At 46.0% G+C, this 21070-nt stretch overlaps 1 protein-coding gene across 2 annotated transcripts in view; it reads left to right on the top strand.

The window, feature by feature from the left end:
* The window catches only part of INTU (inturned planar cell polarity protein), a 317576-nt gene that overhangs the window by 53826 nt on the left and 242680 nt on the right, over positions 1 to 21070 (top strand). For both annotated transcript variants that reach the window (XM_078676800.1, XM_078676799.1), the window contains exon 3: positions 19834 to 19919. In XM_078676800.1, coding sequence (XP_078532926.1) covers positions 19834 to 19919 — 86 coding nt within the window. The remainder of the gene's footprint in view (positions 1 to 19833; positions 19920 to 21070) is intronic.

The following is a 21070-nucleotide window of genomic DNA, read 5'->3' as shown; positions in this document are numbered from 1 at the left end:
ACTTTCCTGGGCTACTTCTTGGAAGTCAGCTCTGTTAAGGAGGCAACGACGATGCCATATCCCTTGACAAACCGCCTGATTACCCAGTGAGACCTAAAAAGGCTCTCACCTCTGTCTGGGTCTTGGGGGGGCTCCCAAGCCAGAATGGTATCAATCTTCGCCTGTAGGGGCGCCACCTGGCCGCTCCCTACCTGGTGTCCCAAGTACACCACAGATCCCTGCCCTATCTGGCACTTGCTGGCCTAGATAGTGAGGCCTGTCCTTTGCAGACCCTTCAACACTTCACAGAGGTGTTGCAAGTGTTCTTCCCACGTGGAGCTGAACACAGCAATGTCATCTAGGTATGCGGCTCTGAATTCCTCCAGCCCGGTCAGTACCTGGTTAACTAGTCTCTGAAATGAGGCAGGGGCATTCTTCAACCCAAAGGGCTTGACTCGGAACTGGAAGTGCCCCTCTGGCGTTGAGAATGCAGAACTCTCTTTGGCCCCCTCAGTTACGGCAATCTGCTAGTACCCAGAAGTTAAATCAAACATACTGAGCTACTGGGCAGCTCCCAACCGATCCACGAGCTCATCAGCTCTGAGGATGGGGTGTGCGTCAGTCTTGGTGACCGCATTGAGGCCACGGTAGTCCACACAAAACCGGAGTTCTGGAGTGGCACCCGGCGCAGCAGCTTTGGCACTAAGACCACTGGGCATCTTGGAAACCTCTTCCTTGATGCTGGCCCTGACCTTGTCAGCTACTCTGTGAAATTTCTGTTTCACAGGCAGACTATCTCCAGTGTCCACATCATGGACGCACCAATTGGTGACACCTGGGGTCAGGGAGATCAGGGAGGCGAACTGACCCAACACTTGACGACAGTCCCTCTGCTGTTCTGGGGTCAGGGTGGGCGAGAGGACCACACCATCCACTGACCCGTCTTGCTCCTTGGCTGCCAAGAGGTCAGGGAGAGGATCACTATCCTCTTGCCTTCCAGCATCTGTAGCCATCAGCATTGTCACCTCTCAAAGTGGGGTTTTAGGCAGTTCACATGCAAGACTCTCAGGGGATGCCTGGGAGTCTTCACGTTAACCAGGTAGGTTACTTTGCTCTTGCGCTCCACCACCTCATATGGCCCAGTCCACTTGTCTTGGAGCGCACAAGGCCCCACTGGCGCCATCACCCACACCTTCTGCCCAAGGTTGAAATTCGACCAGAGTGGTATTCTGGTTGTACCATCTTTTCATTTCTTCCTGCCTAGCTTCTAGGTTCTCCTGTGCGAGTTTCCTTGAGCTCTGTGTCTGGTTGCGGTAGGCCAGCACGTAGCTGAACACATCCTGGGGTGTCTTCCCGCGAGATTTCTCCCACCCCTCCTTCAACAGTGTGAGAGGTCCTCTAACAGGGTGGCCATACAGGTGTTCAAAGGGACTGAACCCTAAGGACTTCTGAGGCACTTCCCTGTAGGCAAACAACAGGCATGGTAGAAAGACGTCCCACTACCGTCTCATGGGCTCTGCTAGGCCCATAATCATACCTTTCAGGGTGCGGTTGAACTTTTCAACCAACCCATTTCCTTGAGGGTGGTAAGGAGTGGTGAACTTATAAGTTACTCCACAGTCCTCCCACAGAGACTTCATGTACCTAGAGATGAAGTTGATCCCCCGGTCGGAGACCACCTCTCTGTGGAACCCCACATGGGAAAAGATCCCCATCAATGCACGGCCCACCACGGGTGCTGTGATTGTCCTGAGAGGGACTGCTTCCGGGTACCGGGTGGCATGGTCCACCAAGACCAGGATGAACCTGTTGCCTAAGGCTGTCTTGGGGTCCAGGGGCCCCACAATGTTGATGCACACCCGCTCGAAAGGGGTGCTCACCACAGGAAATGGTGGGAGGGGTGCCTTGCACTTCCCTCCGCTCTTGCCACTGGCCTGACCTGTTTGGCAAGTTCTACAAAAGGTACCGACGTGCTTCTTCATCTGGGGCCAGTAGAAGTGGGTGACAAGCCTTTGGAAGGTCTTGTCTTGCCCCAGATGTCCTGCGAGAGGCACGTCATGAGCCAGACCCATTAACAAGTTCCGGAAATGCTCGGGTACCACCAGTACATGGGCTACACCGGGCTCAGCGAACTTAGGCTCACTATACTCCTCTTCCCAGTAAATGAGATGTTTGGACGCTCCACCTGCTGCCTGGTCTGCAGCCTGTTGCCGCACACCAATGAGGGAAGGGCACTCTTTCTGTCCCTTGCAGAATTCCTCCCTGGAGGGCCCACCTTCTTGCTGCAAATGGGTCAGCTCAGGTAGGTCGCCCAGTTCGGCCACCTGTACCCCTGTAGGTTCCAGGGCATCCCCCTCAGGTTCTGCTCCTTCCTAGACCGTGCGAACGGCTGGGGCTGGTTTCCCGCGCCCCTTGCCTCTTCCTCTCCTGGCAGGTCTCTGGGCTACTGTTTCAGGCTCCAGTTCTGCTGTATCACCCTTACTGTCTGTCGTAGCACGCGTGGTCACACAGATCCACGCAGGCAAACCCAACATCTCCAGATGAGTTTGGCGCTCCACATCCTTCCATGGAGAACTCTCCAGGTCATTACCTAACAGACCATCTACAGGCAAGGCATCACTGACAACAACTTCCAAGAGACCAGAGGCCCCTCCCCAATCAAAGGGAACACGTGCCACTTTGCAGAGGCGCACTGAGCTGTCAGCTGCCACTACAGGGCGGAGTACATTGGGAATGACCTGCTCTTCAGACACCCACTGACACCTCATGGATGTCACGCTGGCTCCTGTGTCTCTCAGAGCCTCTATCTCTCTCCCATTGATGATCACCTTCTGCCCATATTTCTTAGTGTTAGAGGGCAGTAAGGTTTCCTGGAACATCTCTTGGTCTCCTAAAGAGACAAGGGTCATAACTGCTAGTCCCTTCTCCCCACTAGAAATCAAATCTCCCAAAGCTACACTTGCTAACCCTGTGGCTGGGGCACCAGTGGGTGCTGGGATTTGCTTGGGACATCTAGGAGCAAAGTGGCCCACCTCATTGCAGTGATAGCAGGTAGGGGGACTCCTGTTGTCCCTGTTGTCTCTTTTGTCCCGCCTGCCCCTAGGGGGCCATGGCTGTCTAGGTCGGGGGGGGGGGGTTGGGATTCTTTTCCCTGGGAACTATTTTGGGGCCCTTGAGAGAACTCCTTTTGGTTACCCTTGTCCCCCCCACTCTTCTGCTGGGAACCCTGCCCACCTTTGGCTGTGGTACCCGCTATTCCTCTGTGGACCCTGGTACTGGTCCAACGGTCCGCCTCCTTAGCAAGCTCAATAGGGTCTGTCAGCTTGCTGTCTAAAAGATGCTGGCGCAGCTCTGGAACACAAAGACTACTCAAGTGCTCTCAACTAATTAAATGCAACAACACATTATAATCAGTTACTTTGCTGCCCTTCATCCAACCTTCCAGTGCATGTGAGTACAAATTCACACACCTCATCCAAGTCTCAGACTCTCTATTCTTAGAGTTCCTAAACTGCTGTCTTTACTGCTCTGGAGTAAGTCCATACCTGAGACATAAGGCCTCCTTCATATTGGGGTAGGTCATGGTACCTGCTAACTCTAAGGGCTCTAGAGCACTCCTCCCAGAAGCCTCAAAATGTTTCCAGAGACCCGCCCCCAATGCTGTTCAGGCACACCATTCATTCTCAATGCAATCTCATAAGAAGTAAACCAGGCATAGATATCCTCACTCCTATGGTAATTCTGTACCAGATCCTTGGGAATATATACTTTACCCCCCTGCACTGGCTGTGCTTTGCCACCATTTGAACTGGAATCCACCTGCTTGGCCTTAAGATCCAGTTCTCTCATGCTCAACTCGTGAGCCAAAATCAATTTCTTTTCCTCCAAGGCACGGGCTCTTTTGCCTCTCCTCCGCCACCTTTTCTTTCTCCATTTCCAATTGCTTCATCTTTAACCTCATGACTTCCAAGTCATATTCTCTCACTCTTTGATTCTCCTCTAACTCTTCTGGAGTGAAACCCCTACTGGAATGGTTGCTGCCAGGCCTTGAGCCTAGTCCGCCCATAGGCAGATCGTGGGGTTGAAAACCATTCCTTCCACTTGCATCATTTCTTTCTTGGGCCTCCCAATAGGCCTACAAGATGCTCTGCAGCTCCTCTTTCCTGAAACTTCTCTTTATGGGGCACTTAAACTTGTCGCAGAATTGTTTAAGCTGTGTAAATTTGTAGGAATACAAATCCTCAATGACAAACTCCAATTCTGCCTCCACACTTGGTGCCTTCCCATTCAGTGACATGATGCTTTGAAGAGTTATTAAAAAATAGGACCAACCCAAAAAAAACAGTAGTATGCGGTGGCGTAGTGGTCTGCACTCACTAGTGATGTACAGCAATCACTGTGGGTCTAGTACAAATACAAGTTCAAATCCCCACCGCTGCCCACCAATGTTAGAACTGGGGGTCTCTAGTTGGCAGAGGTAGGTACCACTGTCCAAATAGGGACCCTTGCTTCTAGTCAGGGGAAGGAGGAAACCCTCTGAGAAAACCCCTGGCCACCCCCTTGGTAGCTTGGTACAAGCAGTCAAGGCGTATCAAAGGCAATGTGTAAAGTATTTGTACCAACACACAGTAACACAGTGAAAACACCACAAACTGACTCCACAACAGTTTAGAAAAATAAAGATATTTTAATCTAAACTACACAAGACCAAAACGACAAAAATCCAACATACACAGTTCAAGATTATGGTTGCAAAAGAGTTCTTAAGGTTGCGGTAAAATAATCCACAGTTGCGTGAAAAGTTCACAGTTGCGTCACGTTTAGCCAACAGTACCTTTAAATGCGGCAAAGTTCCAAAACAGAAGCTGGTGCGGTGGAAAACAAGCGATGAGTCACTCCTGTGACCTTGGGGAGGTGATGCGACAACCCCGCTGGACTTAGCGGGCGTGTTGCGACGAATCCGATCTGTAAGGGGGAGGGAGGCGATACCTTGTATGGATTCCAGTGCGGAGGTTCCGTAGGAAAATGCTCGCAAAGGCACAATGCGACGATCTTGAGGGACTGCGACGATCTCCGGGCGACGATGCGCCACTCAGTGGCGATCTTCCACTCGCAGTTCCTTGATGCGATGACTCTGCGACGATTCTCACAGCGATGTGATGTGGTGATCTTACCCAGCGGCAACAAGCTCTGCGACGATGTTCACAGCGGCGGAAATCTTCCCGCAAACGAAGGATGCGACATCTTCAGGCAGCGGCGACAGGCGCTGCGACGATCTCGGTCTTCATAGCGGCGGGAATTTTCTCGCTATGCCGGGGATGCGATAAAACTTGCAGAAAGTTCCTTAAAAGCTTGGTTTCCAGCTTCCGAACACAGGTACAACTTCCAGAGGCACCACATATGGGCCAAGCACTCCAGGAAGGACAGAACTCTATCAGTAGAGTTCAAGGAAGCTGGGGGTGAAGTCCTTTTGTTCCTGGGACTTCAGAACAGGGAGCCAGCTCTTCTCAGGCCCTTGGAGATTCCTTCAAGCAAGGGGACACAGCACAAATCAAAGTCCTCCCCCTCTCCTCGGCAGCAAAGCAACAGCAGGTCAGTCCAGCAGAGCAACAACAGAACAGTCTTCCTTCTTCAGTTTCAGCTTTCTCCTTGGCAGAGGTTCCTTCTTGATTCCAGGATGATCTAATTTTCGGTAGTCAGGGGTCCTGTACTTATACCCCTAAAAGTCTTTGATCCCTTTGTGCAGGAGGTCTCTGAGCCCGGTCTGAACCAGTTCTGGGTGTTCCCTGAGCACTTTGTTTTCCTGGGCTCTCCTTTCCTTTCAGGGAGAGGGGCAGGGTCGTCAGACGACCAGCAGGAGGTGGAGCTAGCATTGTGGAAGGCAGGCACAGCCCTATTCAGGCCCAGGTGCTATCCCCTCCCACCAATCAAGATGCAGTCATTCAGCCTAGGGCTGACTCAGCCAGCCTTCTGGGGGCTCCCAGCCTCTGTCACTCTCAAACCAGACAGTCAATTCACATACAGGCCAAGGCACACAGAAAGGTCAGACAAGAGAACAGCAACTTTCTAAAAGTGCTGTTCTCAAACAGGATTTAAAAACAACCTCTCGTACAAGATGTGTTATTAAATTCTGAGTTCAGGGATACCAGACTTTTATGTCCTATCTTGCTCCTATGGGAAGATACGCTGGTAGCCACTGTAGCCAGCATTCCCCATGATAGCCTATGGGGCAAGATAGCCTTACAGTAGTGAAAAACGAAAATGGCTGTAATTCACTACCAGAGCATGTCACCTGCACTAGTACATGCTCTACCTTTCACATACACTGCATCCTGCCCAAGGGGGTACCTTGGGCCTTCCATAGGGGTGACCAATGTGTACAGAAAGGGAAGGGTTAGGCCTGGTCAGTGGGGACACTGACCAGGAGGACATGGCAGTTCACAGACTGCACACAGGCACTGCGGTGGCAGGCCTGAGACACCATTTTAGGGCTACTCATATGGGTGGCACAATCAGTGCTGCAGGCCCACTAGTAGCATTTGTTATCACCAGCCCTGGCACACAGTGCACTTTACTAGGGACTTCTTGGTGCCACAAATATGCCAATCATGGATAACCAATCACAATAACAGTTTACACAGGGAGCACTTGCACTTTGACACTGAACAGCAGTGGCAAAGTGCCCAAAGCATCCAAACCAGCAAAAACTAAATCCAGCACAGCATCAAAAATACAGGAGGCAGAGGCAAAAAATAGGGGGAAACAACGCCAAAGATGCCAGGTCTAACAGAAACCGATTCTGATTTGAATGGGGGAAGATGGGTGGATTGAGTTCTATCTGTAATAAAACCTGGAACCATTGCATGGCCTTGAAATCGATTGCTATGGAGTGCTCTAGTAGAATTAAACGGGCTGCCCTCATTCAAGCTAAGCCTGATATCACTAGCTGCCAGCAATGCAGTTTTGAGGCTGTGGCAAGCCCTAAAGTTGGATTGTGAGCAATCTTCACGATTGTTAAACTCTACTTAGGGTGTCAACTGGGCATTAATATTGTTTTTTCAGGGCTTTAACCACATTGGGAAGGAGTAATATGAGCTTTTAGTTAGATAAAATGAAGGGGTAAGGAGAAGGTGTTTTTGAACAAGGGGAGAACCTTCGTATGTTTCCAAGCTTCCTCAGTATCTGCATCAGAAAGGTACATATTAAACAGAACTGCCAGAGAGGCACTGAACACTCTAGTGAGAGACGAAATCATACATGGGTTATCGGAGATCCTGAGCTTATCACATGCAATGGAGTTTCCATTTGTATCATACTAAACTGCGGAAACTTAGACAGGGAGCAAATTGCAGTGGGATAGGAAGACCTCTGGAGATGGGAGAGAGAGTTAAGGAGTTGGTGTAGGAAAGTGGGTTTCTGTTGCAGTACCCCCACCCCCCACTTTTTGCCTGACACTTGATGCACTTTGACTAGATGTGTCATGGCTCCCTGCCAATCAGGTTCCCAGGGCCTGTGTTCTGGCACATATCTGGCTACAAGTAAGCCCCTCGTAAAAGGAACCATGGGTACCAATGGCACTGTGACCAGAGAAGGCCTCTAAAGTCTGCAGCACCTATTGTGCCACCCTTAGAGACCCTGCACCTTAACACCCACACACTGCCATGGCAGGCTGCATGTTTTGTTGACGAAAAAAGTGAAGAGTCGACATGGCACACATCTCTGTGTACCTTCAGAAATAGGAGCGTAGTATCGTTCCTAGAGCCGACGCACAGCGTTTCTTTCACTTGACACTTTTTTTCTTTCAAACTCAACCAAATTAATCCACGAACTCCAGGACATTAAGATTACTTTATTTATTTGCGTTGGTAAATCACACGTGAGATGTAATATATTCAACTGCTTCTCTTGCCTCAGATATGCTCATCCAAGCCCTTTTCTGGGGCACGCCTGAACACATGAAACATCCTCAGAAGTGAATCATGTTAACCCAATGCATTTTGAACTTTAATAAGTCCTTCCTCAGGGGTTTAACTACAAATGAAAAAATAAATATCAATGAGTTGTCACTCCAGACCACTGAAATGTACATTATGCATTGGTTCGCTTTAAACATAAAAAGTCCATACCATGTTTTACATCTAAAACTTGTCCTATTTCTGAAGGTGTTCAATTAAAACGTGAACCAGGGTGGACATCCTAATTTCAAGGTGTGCGCTGTAGCATTAAAAAAATGTGACACATCCCTGTGTGCCATGTCTGAAGCCCACTGCCTGGGGCCTAGTTACGTCACCACTCAAGCAGGGTGCACTAGCCCACAGGTGAGGCTACAGTTGTATGAGCACTGTACCCCTACAATGTCTAAATCCATTCTTATTAATTGTAAGTGCAGAAAAATAAGCCATAAAGAGTAGATGGTCTGGGAGTTGGTCATTACAAACTCCACAGCTCCATAATGGCTTTTCTGAAACCTGGGAAGCTTGGTAGCAAACGCATCAGCACATTAAACACACACTGATGCCAGTGTGGGATTTAATGTAAAGTGCACTCAGAGGGCATCTTAGAGCTGCCCCGTAAAAAAACGACCAGCCCTGCTGTGGTTCCTGATTGGCTGCCCGCCATTTTCCAGCACCAGACAGGTTTCTGGGCCCCTGGGTAGAGAGCCTCCACTCTCTGGGTCCAGAAACAAATACCATCCTGGGCAGAGGTGTCATTCCTCCTCCCCCAGGATGGACTGGGTCCACGAAGAGGAAGCTTCGAAGGGCTGCTGCCTTTGTAAGCTGTCCCTGCCGTTTGCTACTCCCACCAACTGGCTCCCACCAGGTGGGAGAATCAGTGAGAAAACCAAGTTAGTAGGAGAGGTGTGCCCACCTTTGCCAACCCCACCCCTCAGGTGGGGGACGCGGGGTGAAGCACACATCTCAGTCACCTCCATCTTGAAGATGAGGGGGCACAGCCAATTAGAGAGAGGCTCATGGCCTTTTCCCACTGGAGACTGGCATAATAGGGGGTGTACTCACCCCAAGGAAGAGACCTATTTTGTCCTAACCTGCACACCCATGTTACGCCCCTACATTTAGTATTTAGGGGGACCCTGAACCTTGCCTCCCTAGATTCCTGCAACCTACGAAGAAGGACAGAAGAAGTTGCACAGCAGAGGAGACTGTAGCAAAGAACTGGCTTCGCCTCAGCCCTACTGGGCCGTCTGTAGTGTCCATAGATCCTGCGCTAAAAGTCGACTTGTCCTGCAGCCAGCGACCTCCAGAACTCTAGGAGGACTGACTGCTTACAACAAAGACCAAATCTCCTGTGAACAGCAACTCTGTTCCAAAGAAAGACTCTGAGCCTTCTGAGGACAAAGAAACTCGACGCCTGGGAACCACCACTGCACCTGTCCCCAACGGCCAGAGTCTACTTGGCCCAACAGTCCCAGCAAGGTCTCCCAGTTCTCCAGAGTCTGTGTCCATCGTGAGTTGACCCCTCCAGGACTCCCCGACCTCGCCTGCAGCCTCTGCACGGAGACCCCCCTCCCCCAACCACGTGTGGCCCGATAAGGTGAAATCCAACCTCAAAAGGCACCCCAGCATCTGGCGGCCCTTGCCCTGGAGAAGAGGACCTGAGGTGCACCTACGTCCATGAGCCCTCCAACTTTCCTGCCCAGCTGTTGGTTTCTCCCAGAAGATTTCCTGAAGCCAAAATCTCAAACCGGCAACCTTCATAGGATTGCATTGGGCTCCCGACCCCTCCTAAGCACCCTGCACACAGCCGCCCCAACCCCGCTTGTGGTGTAGACTTTGTGCCAACCTGGGACCCCCTTTGCTCTGACCTTAACCCTAGGCGCGTGACTCCTAAGACCAAGTTGCCTGCCCGTGAGCAGCCCACAACCGAAGTGCCCCGTAGACCCATTGGCTAACATTGGGCCCCTGCACTCTGCACTCGGTCGCCCATTGCCGCTGGTGGTGCAATTTGAGTGCCTAACTGAACCTTGGGGAACCTCGTTTACTTAAACCGATAACCCTCTTTTCCCCATAGGAACCACTGTTACAAGTTTTGTTCCTAAAAATGTCTAAGGGTTGAACTGTTTTTGTATGAAAGAAAAGTAAATGTGCTTTTAACCTAAAAGTGTCTTACTTACCTTTGTATTGTAGGATCCACAGTGTGATATCTAGGCATATCACCTCGAGTAGTCGTTGTAATCCAAAAGTAGTGAGAAAGTAATTTCTATAGAAATTTTAAACTGTTTAAAAGCAAATACAAACCTGTAACAATTGCAATTTCAATAACAAATGCATTTCCTTTTAAGGTTTTACATTTGCTAAGCATTTACTGTAAAATATACTAACACACCCTCCTGAAAGTCCTAACTGCTCGCCCACACTACCACAAAGAGAGTGGTTAGTACTTATCTTATTTAGCCTCTGTTATACCTCTGGGTACTCCCTGGACTCTGTGCACTTTACCATACTCTGGTATAGTATATAGATAGCCAGCTTCCTACAGTTGGGTAAAGAAATCAGTGTAGATGTTTCTGATTCTGTCATGTAAGAGATTAGTTGGAGTGCTTTACAATGTTTGGATGAAGGGATGACTTGGACGCAGACAGTGGAATGGGTAAATCATTTCACTATTTAAAAATGTCAGTAGAGGAATCTTTGTGTCGCTCAGTGCGTGCCTTGAGATGGCTACGGTGTGACATAAGAATATTCTTGAGATAGGCATTAATGGCTATTCAGTAAGCCATTTTGTCTGACTCAAGCTTGGAGCGATGCCAGGAACTTTCAAGTAGTGCAAAGTATTTTATTTACCCTTAATTCTGGGATATTAGAGGTAGTAGTTCTCCTGCTTGATTTACAAGCTTTAATAGGAGCTAATGTGTCTTGTGCCTCTATAATGGCAGAATTAAATTGAGTGGTCGCTAAGTTGAAATTATCTGCTAGTCCACATGGGGGTAGGTAGAAAGCACCAGTGACATTTGTGTTATTTGTGAGATTTTAGGTTCCGGATCGATTACTAGGAGGTTTAGATTCAAGAATGTGTACAGGAGGGAAGCAGCTGAAGAGAAACTGTAACAAGGAGGAGAACAAGGTACACAGAAAGGGCCGGGGGGAAATAAACTCTCTGGAAAATAGGAGGTGGAAGACGAGCAAAGTGTATTGGGAAGGGGCTTTGCCTGGGCTGGTGGCCATTAGGGCCATCATCAGACCTTCAGAGGGTCTTGAGCCAGTTTCACCATGCAGCTTGCAGCTAAGCACTCTTGACTATGTTGGAGCGGGATTTCACCAGACTGAACCAGGTTATGCGTGTGACCCTAAGAAAGTAACTTTTATGACTCCAATGCGGCGCACGACTGAGCACACAATGGCCCTTGGTTCAGTAAAATCGCATGGCACATAGTCTAGATTTTCATATTTTATGTTACTTCGTACTTAGAGTAGGCATTTTCTTATGATGTTAAACGTGTTGCCCTTACAGGAAGCAGTTTTTTTCCCGAAATGGCCTCTGCCTTCACCGAGCAAACCCTACCATGTGCTGAAAACTCTGCAGCTCATGCCGATAGATAAAAGCACAGCCCTAGAAAAAACCTACTCGGTGCGTCAGTAGACACATTTTCTAAAAATCTGTTAGGATGCAGTTGTGTCCTCTTAGATTTTGGGAGAAATTTCCAGAGGATTCAAGTTCTGCTGAAGGCCCTATATTTCCCTATTTTGTAATGAGAGCAAATAAGCAGGGCTGCACTGGAAACCAAAAGAAGCTCCACCAAAAACTTTCAAACCTGCCCCACACAATTCAAGAAGGTGCAATTAGAATGGGGCCATGAAGCCTTTGTTTCCTTATTCTGCTGTGAAAACACCCACGAGCCTGCAGGCTACTGAGACATGGTGGGATGAATGAATGAATGAATGATGGAATTAGTAAAGCGCCCGAATCCACCCCTAAGGGGTATCTCTGCGCTATAGGAGCAAGGACACCGGACCAGTAGAATCAGTTGCAGAAGAGTTCAGTTTTGAGCAATTTCTAAAAAATGAGGAGGTCTGTACACTTTCGAAGGTGCAAAGGCAGGATATTCCATTAGAGGGGCGCAAGGTAGAAAAGGGCTTTGACCCCCCCCCCCCCCAGTGCAAGACTTCCTAAAACAGGGGGGTTACTAGGAAGAATAGACAGCCTAGCAGTGGGGATGATTCCGCAGAACGCTCGGCTTGCAGAACTTACTGTAGTCATGACTAAGGCTGAGGGAAAGGCATCAAGAAATCTTGGCTATAGAGGGTATTTTCTTGGGTGCACTAGCTAGTCCAGAGGGTTTGAATTGTCAAATGTTGAGTAATATTTTGTGCTATTGTGAACCAAAACCCCTTTTCTTATATCCAGTATCTTGCAAGTGATGTTTCACTGTCTGTTTTCCTGCCTGTTTGTCAGTGCTTGTTTGACTTACCGTCCTGATCAGTTTACACAAGCTGAATTCTGGCTGTTTTGAAAATTGGACGAACAGCCACTGCTCAGCATACCTTCTGCGTATTTAATATTTTCACTCACCAGGTTAGCAAGAAAAACAAGTGCTGCGGAACAGTTTTACCAAAGCAATAAGAAACCGGTCAGAGGCCTGGGGACTCCTGTCTGGAAAATCACAATAAGGGGCTTTCTGCTGACGTCCTTGGCTAATAAACTCAAACAAAGTTGCATTGATTTCACCATGAATTACCATAACCACTGGGCGTCAAATACCATTGTCTACTGAGCATGATGTTCAGAAGTGCTAAATGTAAGATGTCAACGGTGAGCTTTTCTTTTTAAGTAGCCTTTGTTCATTTTCTAGGCACATTCTTGAAATAGCAGGACTTGCACGGGGTATTAAACATGCATTTCTTTAAAATGAAAATTAAGCTTATTAACGACTGGTGTTTTAAGTAGCCAGCTAGGTAATAGTGCTCAGTAATTATGTTGGATTATATAGCTTAAACGTGCTGTAACTTTGTAGAAATCGCACAAAATGTGTTTAATTATAACATTGGAACACTTGGAGTTTGTAACGTTTCAAATTCGTGTTGAAATCTGTGTAGAAAACGTGTCTGATTCCTTTGCTCTAAAAACTAAAACCCACATCCGGAACATTAAGCGAATCTACACTCCTTTCCTCTGTATTAAAAAAAAATATGCTGTTTTACTATCCAGTACTCTATGGTGTTAATATTTGAAGAAAAAAAAACGGAGGCACTTGAGTTGCCCCTGCCGTCTGCAGCACTTAAATTCAAAATTCTTACAGAAATATCATAGTTGTCTTCTCTGGCTCCTGAGTCTCTTCCACTTTTCAACATTGCTGTATTGGAACCAGTACTGGTTGTCTAAGTGAAGCCCATTTAGGGCCTGACAGTCCTCAGCCAGATGACTAGATGCCATAGACGCGGGTCTTTATTGTACATTAACAGAGCATCAGGACGCCAAATTAGGTTACAATAAAGAGGACTCTGGTGCAACATTTGAGCACTCTATCCACTGTATTAATTAAAGGATTGCTGCATTTAACTCATAATGGGATGCTACAGAATTAGCTCTTCAAATTTGGGATGGGATTTAACTTGATTCATAGCTCTATGCCCTGAAGAAGTCCCAGCATCTAGGGGACAAACGTGTTGGCTCTGTTTTCTTTACCCATGCCATAAAATCAATATTGATTACCTCTTCTTGATAAACTATAATTTGCATAACATTCTTTATGACCGCTGGACTTTCTGAATATGTTTGAATTTACTTGGAATTTCTCGACAATAGCATATGAGGTATGACGCCTATCTGCACCTTCAACCCAACAAAGGATGAACGATTTGTCTAGTGTGCTTCTCTCATTGTGTAAAAATATTGTTTAATTGGTTTGGCGTGTTGGAATTGTTTACCCAGAGAGGGGTGGACCTGGAAAAGGGAACTACTTTAAGTCTATCAAAGTGTATCACATCAGTTCCATAGCGTAATTGCCATAGACCCCTGTCCTGAAACGTCAGATTCTTGTTGGCTCATCCTTCAGGACATTCAGCAAATTTGAACACCAACTCTTTTCCTGCAGCCCCATCAGAATGTGAGTCCAAACGCCTTGACTCGATGAAGTGCAAAGCTTTTGCTTTAGGCAGTCTACCCCTATGCACTGCCAATACCATGCTTCCTCCCTCCCTAAGGGAAGTGGTGGATCTGACAAAAAATGAGCCTCTCAGATTACATGAAGATTCCTTTTTCTAAACTGATTCAAGACTGCATTGATGCTTAAAACAGATTCTGAAATGTGTATTGGACTTGTCCAATACCTTAGCTATCTCCATATCTACAGCAGTGACAGTGAGCTGGTATGTTTGGTTGTGCTCCACTAGATTTTCTTAAAAAGTTCAGGATGCACTAACAGTTATGTCATGTAATGATGAAAGGCTGTTAGGCAAGAAAGCTAACTTCTCTTTGGAGCACTTCAAGAACAGCGCACAACTCCACCAGCAGTACAGTTATTTTTGTGGTTTTTCCAAGAGTCAGCCTTCCTGTTTGAAAACCCCAGTAATCCGTCTTTCTTTGGATAGGTGTATCTATGGGAGGCCCACAAGAGCAACAGTAACTTCAGACTCGCCATTCCTCCACTGAATATATAAATGCTTAAATGAGGTCCGCGTAAGGTTTTTGGGTCTTCACTTAACTTTGGAACTTTACAAGAAAGGGCCAATAGGACACTCTCGCACTACTTCAGATAAAAGTGACCTGACACACAAACCATCATTGATGCTTTTTGTGCTATACCCAGGACAGGGACTGTAGACCTCTGTCCACTACAAGGGCATTCTCATTTAGTCAGTGATGGGCCTGGGCTTCTGTGCACATGCGAGATTAGTGTGATGCCAGGGCTAAAATAAAAGTAAAATAAAAGTAGAGATACCAGATACACATGCCATCGGACACTCGGCAGGGGAACACACCTGTATACCATGCAGGGGACTTTCACATTCCAACAGTACCTTTTATAATAAGGTTCCATTCAAGATATTCTATTGTTACTACTGGTGTTGAATTGGCAGCTACGTTTTTTTTTATTTCCTCTCTATTCACAGTTCTGTGTCAATAGGTCCATTGGTCATGCAAATTTGATTTTAATTGCTGAAGAGCACTTCCATTGGTTTCCATGCAGTTTGCCGTGTACTTTGGTGTGAGCTTAGCCCAGTAACTTTTTTTGCATCCAAATCGATGTTTCGATGTCTTACAGCAGGAACCAATTGTTATTTGCAAAATTCGCAGAAGAAGCAGTTGATACCTTGATGTATGATGCACTGGGGTTTGGAACAGCAGATACTTCTTGTGTTCCGTGAGCCCAAATATGGCATCTGGCTTCCGTTTTTGATGTCTTCTGCTTTCAGGTATTCCTGTAGCCCTCCTCTCCCCTGTACTTCCTTAATGGATATATCCAACAACCTTACTTATCCCCATGTGCCAGGGACCCCTCCCTGCATTTACCAAAACGCCCACTCCTAATTAGTCCTATTGTGAACTTAGAGATCCTGTCTCATAGTTGTGTGTGGTGTTCAGTTTACAGGTTTTTATTTATTTTCTTTAATTTATAAAGTTTTATTTAGAGCAAACTTGACCCAAGAGGGTATCAGAGCGCTTTACATTTAGGATCGTTGTGTTAAAAGTTACATCGGTTACAAGAGCATAGTAAGGTACAGTACACATAAACAATGTTGCAAGAATTCGTAGGAGGGAGGGGAGGAAGGAGTAATAGCGGGGAGACTAGGAGGAACTGTGTCCAATGTCTGGTGGTTCAGGTTCAGTTGGATAGTTTAGTTTCATCAATATAATTGCAGTTCATTACATGCGGGCCCTATATATGATGGTCTGTAGCCTAAATGACCAACTGCATAACTCTTAAGTTGATTTAAGTTGATTTAATACGATTTAAACGATCAAGGGACCTAGCTAATTTCAAACTTTGCTATCAACCCTGGATGTACCAGTATATGATCTATACATAAAGTACATCCCATGATAGAAACAAAATGTTAAAATGTATGTAACAAATTAACCCCCTTCTCAATATTAAGACCATTAGGACAGAGCACTTGGGTGACAACGTTATTATTATTTTAGATTCAGTTTGCATAATCCTAACATGTAATTTCCTCGATTTTGGGTGTTTATCTGTTCTACAGATTCCATCAAATTTGTGCTATACTAAGATGATAACTTCTGGTCAATGTATCTTTGACGTTAGTTGCCACAGAGAATGCCAGTAATATATTTTCTATCATACCGTTTTTCCATTATGTGGCATACCATACTCTGCCCTTAAGAAAAGTGGTTATTTGAATGATTGCCTTTGTGGTTTTTAACAATTTCTTATGGGTTTAATGTTTGCTCTTTGATGTGCTTTAGCAACTATAATACATAGGGTATCCTCTTCTGTGAAATCTTTTGACATGTTATTTATCAACTGGTTATATTCAGTTTTGTTGCTGCAATTTATATTTGAAGGAACTCAAGTTCTTTTCGGAAATGGCAAATGGAGGAGGGGAATTTCGAGATGGCACAGTTGCTAAAGAGTCTAGGGTCAGACAGAGAATAGCTGTTTCCTGGTCTTCTCTGTTTGATATGTGGGTCCTTCGTATATATCCTGTCGTCATGCAGGATAGCCACTGTCAACAGAGTCTTTTTAACGCACTTCCTTGTAAATGATACAGATAATACAGTACGTTTTGAACGTAATGCTGTTTTAAGCTGGGATATAACGTAGTGAGTTACCAAAGCTCTGCGATTTAGGAAGATAACTGGATAAGAAGCATGCTTGTAACCAGGGTGCATGAGTGTTGGTCAGTTGACTCCCTTCTATGCCCTTCTACATTGTGAATTGCTTAGAAAGTCACTGATGCCCTTGCAGTGAGAATATATTGCTCCTTTCAATGTGTGAAGGAATCAAAGCTTGTACGGTGTGGGTGCAAAAGCTGGAGGAGGGCGGGAGTATGATCCTGCTGGGGAGGCTAAGCTGTTAACAAGCCCTTTGTTCACATGATTCTTGAAGGGTAGTTCAAAGTCCATGTAGAAATCAAGCTAAGGGACGTGTATAAACAAGCATTTGCAATGCAATAGGTCTCGCAGTTACACAAGTTTAAGCTATTGGCATTGTAAAGGACAATGCCTTTTATTTATGTTTTTAAAACTAAAACTAAAATAAAAAGCATTGTTATTTGCAATGTTAATAGCTCAAACTCGCGAGACCTATTGCATTGCAAATGTTTGTTGTTGTTTTTTTAAGCAGCCCTATTCCGTTAGTGGACACAAGCTTCGTTAGAAAAACACATAGATATTTCCCGCTTTGGAAAGCAAATACCGAATCGGAGGGCTGTTCTTGCTCATCTGCCAATTACTGCTTCAGAAGGCACGTCTGCCTTTTCCTCCAGGCCACACATTAAAAATACCCTTAACAATGCACAGCTCACGGCTCCAGTGCCCTTTAGCATTAATGGCCGCCCAGGACTTTCCCGTCACCCTTCCGCTCGGAGGCTGTATCCATAACAGCTAGACACCTACAACATAAACATAACAACAAGCCGACGACCCGGAAGCGGTTGGGCAGCTGGCCAATCCCATCGCGGCCCCAACCGGAAGTCCCGCCCCATCGCGGCGAGAGAGAGAGAGAGCTGCCCGAGGAGCCACGAAGGCTCCTGATTGAGTCCCGGTCCCGAGATGGGGGACCGGGTGAAGAGCGGCCGGGCGCATGGGGAAGGCGGGGCTCTCATGTGGTGAGAGAGCCCCGCAAAGCGCTACCGCCGCCCGAGAGGCAGAACCGCCGCCGAGCACCGCCAGAACTGGTGAGTGTGTTGAGGGAGAGGAGGGGTGAGTGGGGGTGGGGTGTACGCGCGTGTGTCTGTTTGAGTGTGTCTGTGCGTGCGTCTGTCTGTCTGTGTGCGCGTGTGTCTGTTTAAGGGGGGGTGCGTGTGTGTATGCAGTGTGTGTATGGCTGTGTATGTGCGCATGCGTGAGTGAGGCTTTCTTTGTGCATGGGAATATGAGGCACGGCGACGTGCGCGCTCACGAGGTACAATCTCGGCAAGAAAAAGCGCATGGCACTTTGCTGTCCACATTCCCCCAGAAGTAACAACATAAGTTGTCTCGCCCTAGACAGCAAAGCTTCGCTTTGCTTTAGTCTAGGCGAGACCTAAAAAACAGATTCTTTGGATATTGCATAGAAGTTTTACATGTATTTAATGCAAAAATAACCAGCAAGCATTCAAAAACAAGCAAGCCAATTGCCACATCAACATACCAGAGCTTCGCCCATGGTCATGTGCAGCTTATAATGGTAAAATCCCCGCGTTTTGCTGGTACATTTGAAGACTTATTCTCAATGAAAGTTATCAACCAAAACCTACATCCTGGCACGAACGAGTAGGAGTCAGGCCTTTTTAATGGGAATAATGCGAGAAGGCCTTGAGAAGAAGATACAGGTGTCATGATCGAAAGGCTAACTCTGCTACTTTCTGAAAACCTCGGTTCAGTGTCCCAGCTTATTAACGAGGCTGTGCCTACTGGAATTGCTTCCGTAAAATGTGCAAAGCACAACACAGGAAAACAAAACGGGAACTCTCTTTTTAAAATGTGTGTAAATATGCAATAATGCTAAGGCCTGAGTGGCGTTGAAGCCTGTGCAAAACTTATAAGAACGAATAAAAGATATCAACACATGTCAAGGCATATATTTGGATTTCCATTTTCATAGAATATAAGCAATTGTTAAGGCACATATGTATATGAATTCACATTCCCACTTGATGTAGTTAGAGAAGTTCCCAATAACCAGGCTTAACTGTATTTCTAGTCTGCTCTGCTGTTCAGGAGAATGAATTCTTTTCAGCTGGCTTCAGTGGAGCACTGACATCCAAAACTGAAGGATTCAGGCACTGATGCTGTCAGCTGATTACTACTGAATGGCAATGTCTTGCTTGGCCATTATATGATATAGATGTTGGGTATCATGGGGTGAAATTGCTCACTTGAGAGGATCCCACGTGTTCGTGGAAGTTGTAAGGATCTGAGCATTTCAATTTGTTTGAACTGCTGTCTTCAGAAAGAAAAGTTGTGAACAATTTGAAAATAGTCTGGTCAACATCCATGGCAAGACCAAGGGTCGCCATGAGTGCCTGTAGCCTACTGTAGCAAGTCAAACTCTATCTTCGTCTTTTTCAAAAGGTTTTAACAAGTCCCTGTGCAAAAGGGAGCGGTCGGTTTGTAAATTCATCACGGTAGGAATAATGTTCATTATTGAAAAAGGCACATCTGTTTTCTTTGCTAATGCTTGTGTGTTTCATTGGTGGGAATAGAGGTAATGTACTACAGGACCTTTAAAATGTTCAATTTTGCAAAGCTGATTTAATAAACACTTTAAATTGTCATGTTTACATCTTCTTTTGTAATACTTTTGTAAAGATTAGATATGTGCTTCCAGATTTCTTCACAGCATGGTTGCACTTCTGTCAGGCAAATGCATGATGCTTTTTTAGGAAGTAGATTGAGTGGTAAATATGTATAATATTATCCAAGTATGTATAATTATTTTGTACAAAAACACGTATGCACCAGCAACGTACATAGTTACTGTATAATTTGCTATTTAATATTGCCTCACGTAAAGGACATCCCCCGCCTCCGCCCCAACTCTGTCACATGGTATATTCCATTTTAAAACTCATTCCTCTTTTCCCACCAAATATTGTTCTGTGCACAACACCTCATGTTTTGGAATAAAGTGCTCTACTACTCGCTTAAGCTAGGTTTGCACTATATATAATAGCTGAAATAAAACAAATTTGACTTACTCCCCTTTCTCTTGTTTATTCTTCTCTGTAGGTGATGCTCTTGTTGCTGTAAATGATGTTGAAGTGAACTCTGAGAACATTGAAAGGGTTTTGTCTTGTGTCCCTGGCCCAATGCAGGTATAGTTGTCATTTTTAAATGTAATTTTCACATTGTTTTAATTAGGTTTGTGAAGCCTGCTTTACGTAGACTGCGAATGTCAACGGAATGATACTGGAATTGTCTGTTTGTTGGCAGTTCGAGCTGGACTGTTCCCATGGGAAGTAGGGTCAAGACTGATTTGCACATAGCTGGGTCCAAACTGGGGTGGCGTGGTGAGCATAAAGACGATGGATTAAACCCAGATCTGTGACTGGGGGTGAATGTTTGATTTGGTCAGCGTTCCATCCATCATCTGTTCTTTTTGCTTTTGTCAGAACACATGCAGCACCGCTCAGGCACATGCCTTCTGTGCTTTGCCATGTTTGGCAGGAGCCAGCAGCCTGGAAGGGCAGTGGAGTGTCCTTCCTGCGCCTCCGCCCACCTTCCAATCAACCCCTTCAACGACACACAGTAATTTGCTTGTACTGCTTTCTACCAGGACTAGGACCAGGCGCCTCAAGTTAAAGATAGCCAAGGTGGATATCATCATATATATCTCTGCAGGCTCAGAAGCCCTCCAAGGAAGCAAAGATACACTGCATGTCATTTCCCTGGCTATAATCATAAATGTGAAAGTGTTTTGTTTTCATATGATTTGCATCTATGTGTTTAATTATATTAATAATTCCCATTTTTGTAGCACACACTAAAACATTAGGGCAAGATTTCTTGAGAGATTTCCCGTTTGCGAACGGGAAAAAGCCTTTTGGGATGTATCACCCCAAAAGGCATTTGCAAAATAGGGAATCACAATTTTTGCGATTACCTATTTTGCGAATGCATTTAAAGAATCGAAATTTGCGATTCTCTAAATGCAATGCAGTAAGTGCTTTTTAAATTGCAACCCTGCTTTATGGAATCGCAATTTACCTCCAACTTCAAGTTGGTGGTAAATTGCTAATCCTTAGAAAAATGCTCAGTTTAGCATTTTTTTAAGTGCCATGTGGCGCACATACATGCCCTTCTGGTATGTGCGCCTCATATTTCAGGGGTGCAAAAGGGTGTCCTTTTGGCACCCTTGCACCCTTGAAATTGCATGAGCAATTTGCGAGTACCTATTGGGTGCTCGGAAATTGCGCATGCAATTCCCATTTATTCCCATGGGCCTCTAGGCCCATGAAAATGAATC

The sequence above is a fragment of the Lissotriton helveticus genome, chromosome 2_1, assembly GCF_964261635.1.
Source record: "Lissotriton helveticus chromosome 2_1, aLisHel1.1, whole genome shotgun sequence".
NCBI lineage: Eukaryota > Metazoa > Chordata > Amphibia > Caudata > Salamandridae > Lissotriton > Lissotriton helveticus.
The sequence above is the reverse complement of the archived record's forward strand: the minus strand, read 5'-3'. Positions and strand labels throughout refer to the sequence as shown.